Here is a 12,500-nt window from a genome sequence, read left to right on the forward strand (position 1 = left end):
CATCGATATAATTACTTTCCTCAACATTATTAATTACTAATGCACTATTGTACTGATAAGTGCAATAGGGAATCCATCATAAATGCCTGTATACATTTGAATATGCCTTATCTGTGCTTTATACAGAAAGGAAAGAATGCCTTCAGCAGAAGACATAAGTCCGTGGAAGGCCTATCTTCCTGATGTGTTTGAGTTCTCTGGTATCAACACATTTATTTTGGGTTTAATGTCCCATTGAACCGAAAGAACATCACTGTAGATCAGAATATAACCCATGAGGTTAAATCAACAGGTCACCCCAGGGTAACATGGAACGATGGTCCCATAATAAGCAGCAGAACACGTGTGTTTATCGTTTTTTTATTTCTGGTAAGATACAAACATTACATCCATTTCCAGAGAACCGAAGTGTGTTTTCATATGGACCAAATGAAAGGCATTCTCTCTCCCTATCACTTGAGATACTGTTGAATGTGTTCTGTCTCCCCAGGGGGCGTACGTCTGCTGTCAGACACTCATATCACACTTGAGACAGATAAGTGCAAACCAACTCTGACTCTCTGACGTGATGCATACAATCAGACATAATCCTGTCTCTTTTCTTCCTAAAGCACCATAGAGACATGATCGTTGATTGGCTGGAGCCAAAATCGCTTCAATAGAAAGACACACAAAGAACCCCCCCCCCCCTTTTTTTTCTCGACAAGTTGACATTATATAAAAACTATGAATAAAAAATAAGATATGAAAAAATAACATTTCCACACATGTTATGTTTTGTTAATATCCATAGCTCCAGGCCTCGGTTGAGATGGTATTACAGTGGTGTCAAATCTTTGACAGTACAATTTAATTCATTTAAATTTGATGAGAATTGATTGGACAAAAGAAAATCCTATATTCATTAAATAAATTAACATACTCGAGGTAAACACGTATGCTGCACACATATTGTAAAAAGTGTGCCTTTTCAAATTTATAATGAAGGTTTTTTATCCTTTTTGTAACCCCAGGGTTGTGGTTAATTATGTACTTAAAAATATATTTAACATCCTGCAAATAAACATTTTACCAAATGTTTGAAAGAACATAATTAATAACAAATGTAAAAAAAAATGAATTAAATTTTATATTGCATCTTGGAAAATGAATCCATCTAGAGCTCATAAATCTCAGCAGAGATTTTCAACCCCTTTTTGAATAAATAAATTGAACCAAATCTTGCATTGACAAATTCTCCGTCAGAATATTTGTAGCATTTATTTCTAGAAATGAACCAGGGAGCACCGAGGCATTGGGTTTGACGGAATGGTGCGGTCCTTCTGTAGTCTGCCGCCTCCCACCAGCACTCTCAGGCCGCTGTAACCCCCCTGGTGGCCAACAGGGGGCAGAGTCAGTTCAGGCAGAGCTCTAGCGCTCAGTAAGGGTACCTGGACACGGAGATGTAGATGATGAACATGCTCTGGTAGGTGACCCGACCCTGCTTGGACAGGGTGGTGGCCTGCACCTTGAGCCGCACCAGCCCGGGGCTGTCCACCGCCCTCAGCGTGAAGATGATGCCCCGCCCTTCCTCGTCCCTGATGCCAAACACCTGTCCACTGAGCCCCGCCTCCCCCTCCTGCTCCTGCACCGAGAAGGAGGTGCGCTCCTGCAGCACCCCGGACTCGGAGAAGGCGGAGAGACGCACCACGTTGTGGTTGGCCGGGATGCCCAGCGGCAGCGTCAGCAGCTTGTACTGCAGCAGCAGGGGGGCGCCGCCCGGGGCGCAGTCCAGCGAGCACGGCCTGTAGCACGTCCTGTGAGAGGGGGGGGGGGAGAACGTCACCAACACACCACCAGTCGCACCACCAGTACCATCAGCACCACCACCAATATCTCCACCACCAGTACCACCACAACCACCAACAGTACGAGTATCACCACCAACCAACACACCACCACTAGCACCACCACCAGTACAGGCACCACCAACCGCACCAGCAACGGCACTGTCACGTTAAAATTGTACCGGGGGCGAAAATTGTACCGGCCTACGTCATTGTTTGTTTACATCCTGACAACCTGCCCGGCAACAGACGACGCGATGCAGAAAACATGTTTCCAAACGACGAAATAACATGATACAGATAGCGGATCGCTATCTGTATTATGATAGATAGCGATAACAATTGTTTTTACTTTATATTTGTATTGTATTTAATTGTTTAATCGAAACAATAAAAAAAATTGCCCGCGAAACGGGCGATCGCGTCAAATGACAAATGTTTTGCACGCGAAACGGGTGATCGCGTCAAATGACGTAGAAGGGTTCTTGAAACATAATACAGATAACGGATCGCTAGATAACACTTGTTTTTACTTTATATTTGTATTGTATTGAATTGTTTAATCGAATTTAGCTAGTAAACTGAGTGTTTTAAGCAGGTTTCATAGTCTAGAATGTTCAAGAACCTTCCTACGTGATTTGACGCGTCATTTGACGCGATCGCCCGTTTCGCGGGCAAATTCTTTTATTGTTTTGATTAAACAATTAAATACAATACAAATATAAAGTAAAAACAAGTGTTATCGCTATCTATCATAATACAGATAGCGATCCGCTATCTGTATTATGTTATTTCGTCGTTTGGAAACATGTTTTCTGCATCGCGTCGTCTGTTGCCGGGCAGGTTGTCAGGTTGTCAGGATGTAAACAAACGATGACGTAGGCCGGTACAATTTTCGCCCCCGGTACAATTTTAACGTGACAGCACCACCACCAGTACCAGCACCACCAACACCAACATCACCACCACCACCAGCACCAACCCTATCACTAGTACCACCATCATCAGTACCGCCATCAACACCGCCATCAACACCACCACCACCAAAAAACGGAATAAACAGAATGCATTGTAACACGCGGTCCTACCCGGGGCTTCCTCCTCTCTGGTAGGTGGCTGGACAGGGGGTGTCCAGGCACTGGTGGCCCCCCCGGGTGTTGAAGCACATCTGGTTGGGGCCACACTGGATTCTGTCCATGGCACACTCGTTGATGTCTGCGAACACAGCCCCGGTTTGAGTGTGCTGACATACACAGAGTCTGATGTCCTTATCGAAGTGAGCATGTATTATGATACAATCAGTTTTTTTTGTTGTTTTTTACCAGACAGTGAGTTGTTACCTTTACAGCTCCTGCCGTTGGCTAGGAGCTGGTAACCATGGGGACAGAGACACTGGAAACTGCCAATGGTGTTTCGGCATTCGTGTTGGCATGGTTTCCTCAAAACACATTCGTCCACATCTGTAAAGAGGCACGGCAACCCAAACAGGTGAGCAAAACATTTGGATATGAGCTGCTGGCTTCACTTACCTGCCGCAGAAATGGATACAGATCTCAAAGGTTGCGTCCCAAGCGTAAACCGCGAACATCTGTTTCGTATTTTTGCAATCATGCTGTTAGCTCGACTTGGATAAATTCATCGGTGGCCAATGGCTACAAACCCTCAACTGAAAACAAACACTTGACTCTGAGAAACTTCCGTCGCCTCCCCCACTGCGCAACGGAGGACAGTGCGAGGATAGTACAGGGTTTACTATTGAAAAGCTTAATGCCAGTATTTGGCTGTCTTCCAACGACCATAGTAGCACAACCTTTCTGGGGTAAACAGCTCAGGTAATGGAACCATGGGTAGACCCTAGTATACTTCCTTGTAGATTGTTGGTGTTTTTATTTTTTATGCTTTATGAAACAGTGAGAAAGACAGGAAGGTATGGAAGATAGAGGGGAGAACAGGCAGCAAAGCACCTAGGGCAGGAATTGAACCTGGGTTGTTGGGATCAGGACTGAGCCTTAAATGGTACGCACTCTACCCGGTGAGCTACCAGGGCGCCCGATGGCTGGTGTTTAAATGCCTTTAATGTATGATAAGGACATGTCCCTGCTGGTCTGTGCCCGTGTGACAGAGGTTCTTGCTCGGCCTGTCAGCAGACCCACTCACCAACACACGAGCCGTCCTTGTTGGCGTAGCCCGCGGGGCAGCTCTGCCTGGTGATGCGTGACACCCCGTGGGTGCGGGAGAGTACGGGCGACACCCCGTGGGTGCGGGTGAGGACGGGTCGGCCCAGGGTGGACACCAGCTGGGGGCGGAGCCGGGCCCGGACGCGGGAGCCGTTAGAGAAGGTGTGGCCGCGCTCCAGGCCGGCACAGGAACGCCCGTCGCCCAGCAGCGCCGTGCCGGGGGGGCACGTGCAGCGGAAGCTCCCGGGCACGTTCCGGCAGTGGTGGGCGCACGGGCCGGGAGTCTGAAGGCACTCGTCGACGTCTGAGGACCAGACCGGGGACAAAGACTTAGATACCACCAGGGGCCCGGTGAACGAGCCAATAAGGGGAAGCTCTGACATCATATGTGGGAATGGCCATCCAGATGTACTGGGACAGGTAGGATGGATTCATTCTGGGGCCGACCAGTTTCTCCAATCATCATCAGTTTGTCCAATCAGCAATCAGTTTGTCCAATCACAAATCAGTTGTACTAACACTTGTGGTACCTGATAGGCCATCCGTTCTGATCATTGAGCATCTGGTTTGGACACTCGTCCAAACCACAGGTGATGTCATAAAAAGCCAGATTCTGACATGGCTTGTGATTGGTTGCAATAACTCTACACAAGACGGGACACCTGTGGACGCGGAGGTACTTTTGAATACACCTACCTAGACATGGTAGGCCTACTCCCTGCGAGCGATACCCTCGGGGGCATACACAGCCGTACCCCCCCACCGTGTTCTGGCAGATCTGGCTGTAGCGGCACATGTGACTCCCGTCCTGGCATTCGTCCACATCTGAAACGTTTGCAATAATGATTCATTCAAAACAACATTCAACATCATTTAGATCTTCTTATTTTTTAAACACACACACACACACACACACACACACACACACACACACACACACACACAAATCTAACCTGTGAAAATAAATCCTCAATTTGAAAGAGACAGAAAGACAGACTGACAGACAGAGAGAGAGCGACAGAGAGCGAAAGGGAGCGAAAGAGAGCGACAGAGAAAGTCACCCACCAACACAGGCTCCATTGTCTGTCTTGGTCATGCCAGCTGGGCAGCTGTCAAAACACTGGTATCCTCCTTCCGTGTTGCGGCACTGCTGGTGAGCCGGACACACGCTCCTCATGCACTCGTTGACGTCTGCAGCATAGGCATACGGTTACTGCATGTGAAGGCCAATTTTCCACCAGAACCGTCACGGAAGCGTCACGGCAGTAAAACGGTCGCCGAAAATAATAGAAACCATTATAGTCAAGATAGGCTATTCCATTGGATACGGTCGCGGCACGGCACGGAACTGTCCCCAAACGGGCACTTCGTTTACGATACTTGCCTCTTCTACCTTTGAAGGTTGCCGGTTCGCAGCAGTGTCTCAGAACACTTCTACAGCCAATAAGTTTGCATTTGCTCATGAATTTTCATGATCTCACATCGACCCCTATGCAATTCACAGGGTATTGTAATATTATACAGTCTTTCTATGGTATCAATAGCTTATCAGTGGCAAAGAAGAAATGAAGTCTGCGTCGATGCCTTGTCTATTCTCTAATCCCAAGTCCGGTGTCGCGAGCGGACCGCGACATTGCCATGACATCTCGAAATAATACCGTATTTAATGAGTTATAATGTATATAATGTATATATATAATGTATATATATGATGATGAATGATGCCTATTATAATTATGCACGTCTTGAGCCATCAGACGAAACGTGTCCGGACCACTTCTAGTGGGGATTGCAGTACGGAACACAGCCGCTTCGCTGCCGTGATGCTACTGTGACGATTCTGGTGGAAATTGGCCTCTGGAGCAACAATGTCCATTGTTGCTCCAGACGCAACTGGAAGCAGTACATATCGTTTAACGTGATGTTAAACAACACGCAAACGTGTTGTTCTCTATGTTTATCACATCGCATCTGCACCCTGACGACAGCTTGTACAGCTTGTACTTGTACAGTCTACACAGCACGTTAATTTAGTCCCTCATCAATACAAGCCTGTGTGTTGTGTAGTGTGTGCTCTGTGCGAGTGGGGAGGGGCTGACCCAGGCAGCGGGGACCAGAGAGCTGGTAACCAGGGTGACAGATGCAGCGGTAGGACCCCAGCGTGTTGAGACACTGGTGCTGGCACGGAGACACAGAGGACTCCTGGCACTCGTCCACATCTGGAGAAACACCAGCATGAAAACACATCAAGATAGGGCAGCAAAACAATTCAGAATGTGGTATGGTTTGTGATCTCCTTATTTATAAGGAAAAAAATAACTCTATTCAGTCAAATATAATCCCTATTAACTACATATTATTTACTAGTAAGCTTTTGTCCAAGGCATCTTTGGGCAGGTTTAGGGGGGAGGGAATCTTGCTCATTGATGCCTACAGGTAAGACTGCGGACATTGGGAACTAAACCCAGTACCTTTCTCCAACCCATCCCGCCCTCCATCTGTAACGCTGATCATATACAGGCATTGGAATATGAGCAGAGCTTACCTTCGCATGAGCTCCCGGCGGCACTGGGTTTGAAGCCCGCCCCGCAGCGGGCCTGGCAGCGGTAAGTGCCCACAGTGTTCACACACTGCTGGTTGAAGTGGCACATGTGGGAGCCCTGGGAGCACTCGTCGATGTCTGCAAGACAAGACAAGCAGGGACGTTGAAGTATTCCTCCACGGCTCCCTGTGAGATTGCTTGGGGGTCGGTTGGTTGGTCTGTTGGTTTGTCGGTTGGTAGGTCTGTCGGGCGGTTGGTCAGTCATTCGGTGGGTCAGTCGGTCAGTGGTCGGTTGGTCAGTTGGTCGGTTGGTTGGTCGGTTGGTCGTGGGTCGGTCGGTCGGTTGGCTGGTCGGTTGGGTGGTTGGTTGGTTGGTTGGTTGGTTAGTTGGACGTTGGTTGGTTGGACGTTTGATGGTTGGTCGGCCGGTTGGTGGGTTGGTAAGTGGGTTTGTTTGACTGGTCGGTTGGTGGGTTGGTGGGTTTGTCAGTCGGTTGGCAGGTCCTGGCGCAGTGAAACCCTTTATTGGATTAAAGTAAACGTCTGGCTTTGTGGTCATCTTATGAAGCTGAATGTCCAAGACAAACTGCAAAATAAGGCAACACACAACTGCAGTAGTTGTTTTTTGCTACTACTACCGCTGCTACTACGGTACCGCCCCACTATACACTACACACTATGTATACTTGTATTTATCTATGCATTTTTTGTTGTATAGTAATAAATTGATCTATGATATAATCTATATGTGGAATATGATAATCCCTGTTTAACGACCACAGCAGTGCAGTACCACCAGGTTGGACAGTGCGAAGCGTCTAAATGCAGGGCAGCCGGCCTGGAAAGAGCAGCGCCCTGCCAGCTGTAATGAGCTCCCTGGGAGCAGGGAGGGCGACGTCGGGAATGGGCATTCATTATTCTCGTAAATGCCACCGCTTTTCTACGGCTCTGTGAGAGATTTTAAGACGGATAAATAAAGTAAATAATGACTGAATGTTTTTTGCAAATGGTTTACAGTTTTTCTCAATTGCTTTGGACCAATCCTCAAATTTAATGCTATTTTTCAAAACATAATATGATTGGGAATTGTTCAGGACAGATGAGAGTTTGTCATTATTTAAATAAATTGCCAATATTTTAGCTTGTCGATTTAAATTAGTAAGTACAATGGTCGTAAATTTGTACAAATCCAATTGAATGCATCTTTTTGATAAAAAGTCATTGGGCCCTATTTTAACGGTCTGAAACGCAAGTGAGAAGCGCCAAACGGAAGTAGCTTTGTGGGCAGGGCTCTGCCGCTGTTGCTATTATACCGGCGGATAAATGACTCTTGCGCCCGACGCAAATCTAAAAAGGGTTGCCCAGAAGCAGCCTAATTATTTGTAGGTGTGGTTTGGGCGTAACGTGCAATAAACCAATGAGAGTGCCATCTCCAATCCCCTTTAAGAGCCATGAGCGCATTTTAACCTGACGAGGTGATATCAGCGCGTTTACAGTCTCTGATGAGACAGATGCATGAACAAATGAATTTCAAACTTCAAATGGCTCAGTTTATGGCCAAATAATATGGCCTAATTCACGCATGGAATAGCGTTTTCTTCTACAACATCCGAAATACTGAGTCGTCATGTAAATTGCGGCAAAGAAAACTTAACACACATATGATAACCCTAACCCTAACACACATCGTTTCTTACCAGCATTGTATACATTATCGTTATCGACATGTGTTCCTAATATGCATGTGTCCCCCCGTTAATGTACATTGCTATGGACTGTATTAGGCGTTAGGTGTTTAGTTTGCATGTGTTTAAACAGATGGATGCACACACACGCACCTGCATTCATTCATTATTTTTAACGCTCACTCGCAGTAAAACAATGTTTTCTCACGGTCAAATACTCATCAATCCTAAAAGTTATGGGATTGTACACGATGTCTGTGTCAAGAAAATATGTGTTTGCTGTACGGTGTTCGCAGATGCATTGATTTAAACACAACTTATTACCGCAGTATCAGCTGTTCTTTCCCAAATAATTTAACCAACCTTATCATTCAGGCCTACCCTAAAACGAGATTTTTGTTTTGGAAGGCTGGGATATAGCCTACTTTGCTTGAATTTATCATTGTTATTATTATTATTCTAACGCATGGCATAGCCTACTACAGTGTTCATTCATGCAGCCCCTATTGAAAAAATCTTGAAGTACCTGCCATGGTACGTCAAAATAGCAACACCAACAGCACTATCCGCTAATGCACTTAGACCAGGTATTTGTCAGTTGCGCAACTGCTTCATCAATCTGTAAGATAGCACCATGTATCATTTTCGCCGGTACACATACATGCGTCGTTGTAGAAAGTAAATTGCGCTGGATGCAAGATAGGGCCCATTATGTTGGTTCTCAGTAGAATTTGGTGCTCTCCAAAACATGTCCAAAACAATTATTTAACCGTTTCCACATCAACACGGTCAAAACGGTCAGGCAAATAACCTCTGAACACCATCCAGTGATGTTAAGACGTCAGCGTAGCTCTCCAGTTTAACAGTGCAAGGCTATGCATAATTTATCTTTTTTGTTTCATTGATGTCTTTCAGAATTATATTTTGCTTTGTAAGTTTTCTGTTGGCTGTGTTATTTGATAGTTGTTTTAATAAAAACACAGCAACAATTTCCATGGAAATGTGAGTGCAAGGTATCATATAAAAACTTGTGTTGAAAACTGGTCTCTGAATAGTATTTAGTTTGAAACACAAAATTATTCAGTTATCTAGACAGAAATTACATCCTAGTACCGTCAACATAGCGGGTTGATGAAAGAATAGGCGCCTGACTATAACAACAACTATATAACTATATAACAACTATAACGCTACAATCTACACATTTTGATTGTGTAGATTGTACACAAAGTATGAGTTCAATGTTTTGTGTGAGATATGACCCAAATATGAGCCAAAGCAATTGAGGAAAAGTGTAACTCGAATAAATTAAAAGAAAAACATCAATGAATGAATGATTAACTGAATGAATGAACGAACGAGTGAATGAATAAATGAAAAAGTTAATTAATAAACAAGTGACAGAATTAATGAGTAAATTAATAAACAAGTGAATTGAATTACGGCTTAACAAATGAGTCAGGAGTGGGCGGACGGCCTCTTAACCTGACCTTGGCAGCTGTTGGTTTCCGTGGAGATGGTGAAACCCGAGGGACAGCTGCAGGTGAAGCCCCCCATGACGTTGTTGCAGGCGTGGGAGCAGGTCGATTCCAGAGCACACTCGTCCTCATCTAGCGGGGGTCAGAGAACGCTATAAATGGCTGACAGAAGGTCGGTCCAAACAACATGAAGAAGAAGAAGAAGAACCTACCGGCGCAGAAGGAGGCCATGTCCTCCAGGAAACCCTTTGGACATGCTTCTCCATCCCCGTCTGTAAAGGAGATGTGTGATCAGGGATTGACAGGCGGTGAGGGTAAGGGTTAGGGGTACGGGTGAGGGGGGACTGGTTGAACCCCTAACCCTGTAGGTCAGCATCCCCAGCATGAAATAAGGCAGCCGTGCGTTTTACGAGGACATCTGGGATAGAGGTTTCCTCATAAAACTGCGTTACGCAATGAATAATATGTATAGTCTGTCCTGGCGGGGCGGTAACTGATTTCAACGGGTGCCTCGCACCAATCAGATTAAATAACAAAGGGACCCTCTTATTATTCGGTCTGTTTCCCGATTTCATTGCGTCAATTGTTTTTGATGGACTCTAGACAAGCTCTCTCGCCCTGAGGGAGGGTGGGAGGGAGGGTGGGCGGGGGAGAGGGAGGGAGGGGGCGCGGAGGAGAGGGAGGGAGGGAGGGGGGAGGGTGAGAGAGGTAGGGAGGGAGGGGGGGAGGGTGAGAGAGGTAGGGAGGCGGGCGGGGGCAGGAGGAGGGGGGAGGGAGAGGGAGGGGAGCGGGAGAGGGAGGGGGAGGGAGATGGAGGGGGGAGGGACGGAGGCAGGGGAGGGAGGTTGGAGGGGGAGGGAGAGAGGGAGGGGCGGGGGGGAGCACCTGGTAGCATCAGGCTGGCGGTGATGCTGACGTCCAGACTCAGGGAGAAGACGCTGTAGACGCTGTTGACGCCAGAGACCCGGAGCAGCTGCAGCAGGGGCCCCTGGCGCTGAGCCGGGCCCTCGTGGAGGATGGTGTGGTTGCAGCGCAGCATCAGCGGGGCCCTGCCGGGCCTCTGGTGGGGCTGCTGCTGGGAGGACCAGGAGTACAGCTGGCCCCGGCCCGTCTGCACGTATGACTCGTCGAAGTCCTGGTCGTCAGGGAGAGGGGGGGAGGGGGGCAGGAAGTAGAAACGAGGACACACCAATACAAAAATGTGTTTTTTGCTGTTGCTAAAAGATAGATATACTGGCGCTTTATTCATCGACGAGGGGAAACAAAGGCATCACAGCAGCTCACATCAAAAACAGTCAAATGATAATAATAATAAAGTGAGTGACGATAGAATAAAATTTATCTGTATCACAAAGTGTAAGACTTTTACATTTACTGTACATAAAGTTGACTGAGAGGACCTAGGTGTTGCAGGTACAATGTAAAATGAGATGTGATGAGGTGGACAGACCTGCAGGGCCAGGTGGGAGGTGTCTAATGATGGAGGGCAGAAGCCGTTGACCACGATGTCGATGAGCAGGACGCCCTCGGAGTCCAGGCCCCGGGCAACGTGGGTGAGGCGCAGGACCTCCCCTAGGGGGGTGGAGAGACACATCCATACAGGTAAACAGAGAGGCTCAGTCAAGGTACCGTTGCATGGTATCATATGCAAAACTGAGCAAACCACTGCTTCCATTGGTGAATAGTATACACAAGCCCTCTGTTGGATGTTTTAGGGACTGCAGAAGCAACAGGTTATTCCTGACATGGATATTGAGATTTCAATGTTAGAATGTTTATCTTGTCGGTCCTACTTTTTAATAATGTATCTTCTTATTTTATTTGAATATATTTTACTCATCTATTTAGCCAAAGTAAACTTGTGTCGAGAGAGGATCTAGTTGCATATCGACAGGCAATTTTTAATAATGTAAGGGCTACGGTTATTAAAAAATGTCTTTTTTATTTTGTGATGTGGTTCTTCAATCCCACGTCGGGCAGTCGTCTGACAACACCCTGTTAAAAGTTCAGAGACCGGTCCCGGGTGGATTCCATTAACGACCACCAGGACCATGGAGACAGCAGACTCTCACAGACCCTCTGTGCTGCTGCTGCTGCTGCCCTGACGCTCACCGGACTCAAACTCCAGCTGGGACTCCTGTCTGAAGAGGCCCTGGGTCAGGGAGAAGCCGTTCCTGGCGGCTCCACTCTGCAGCACGGCACTCCAGTAGATGGGGGTGAAGACAGACACCAGCACTCGCAGCAGCGGCCCTGGGGACACACCATCACAGAGGGGTCACAGGGTCAGCGCGTTTACGAGGGCGGAGGTGTCCCGGGATCCTTGCTTCACCTCCCCGTGGTTTCATCTCCCATGTGTGACGTCACGCCATATGAGCGATCGTATAGCAGGCGTCTCCACACATGCTACGCACTCGTGGTTCTGTGAGGCGCCTTGGAGGGACGCAGCCACCAAATGGCATGCATTATATCATTATTAATGTACGGCTGTTTCTATTGAAACCAGTTATTGTTCAGCTAGAAGAAAAATAAATGAGGGGAAATTTATATTTCAAACATTTGATGTAGATTTCTGACGTTGAGCTGTTCTTTCTCATCAGAAAGCTGAATAATCGTATGGACATGGGTGGTTTTATCATTGTAAATGAGCTATTCACGCTGTTATCCAGTGTGACTTTACAGTGAATGGACAAACAGGTAATCTAAGGTGCAGATAGGATTCAGTAAACATGCCTACAGGTTAATGACCAACCTAGAAGCATTATTATTCAAAATAATAATTTGTGAGTCTATCT

The 12,500-nt window shown here is 46.8% G+C and overlaps 1 protein-coding gene across 1 annotated transcript in view; it reads right to left on the minus strand.

Annotated features, from left to right (window-relative positions):
- Positions 1-346: 346 nt before the first annotated feature.
- Positions 347-12,500, minus strand: part of hmcn2 (hemicentin 2) — a 61,852-nt gene continuing 49,698 nt past the window's right edge. The window contains exons 69-81 of the mRNA XM_056591590.1: positions 11,821-11,958; positions 11,159-11,280; positions 10,594-10,843; positions 9,921-9,980; positions 9,721-9,840; positions 6,549-6,683; positions 6,103-6,222; positions 5,069-5,194; positions 4,700-4,828; positions 3,984-4,307; positions 3,167-3,286; positions 2,915-3,041; positions 347-1,796 (exon numbers count right to left, since the gene is read on the minus strand). Coding sequence (XP_056447565.1) covers positions 1,418-1,796; positions 2,915-3,041; positions 3,167-3,286; positions 3,984-4,307; positions 4,700-4,828; positions 5,069-5,194; positions 6,103-6,222; positions 6,549-6,683; positions 9,721-9,840; positions 9,921-9,980; positions 10,594-10,843; positions 11,159-11,280; positions 11,821-11,958 — 2,150 coding nt within the window. The 3' untranslated portion in view covers positions 347-1,417. The remainder of the gene's footprint in view (positions 1,797-2,914; positions 3,042-3,166; positions 3,287-3,983; positions 4,308-4,699; positions 4,829-5,068; positions 5,195-6,102; positions 6,223-6,548; positions 6,684-9,720; positions 9,841-9,920; positions 9,981-10,593; positions 10,844-11,158; positions 11,281-11,820; positions 11,959-12,500) is intronic.

The sequence above is a fragment of the Gadus chalcogrammus genome, chromosome 6 (assembly GCF_026213295.1).
Source record: "Gadus chalcogrammus isolate NIFS_2021 chromosome 6, NIFS_Gcha_1.0, whole genome shotgun sequence".
Classification (NCBI taxonomy): Eukaryota; Metazoa; Chordata; class Actinopteri; order Gadiformes; family Gadidae; genus Gadus; species Gadus chalcogrammus.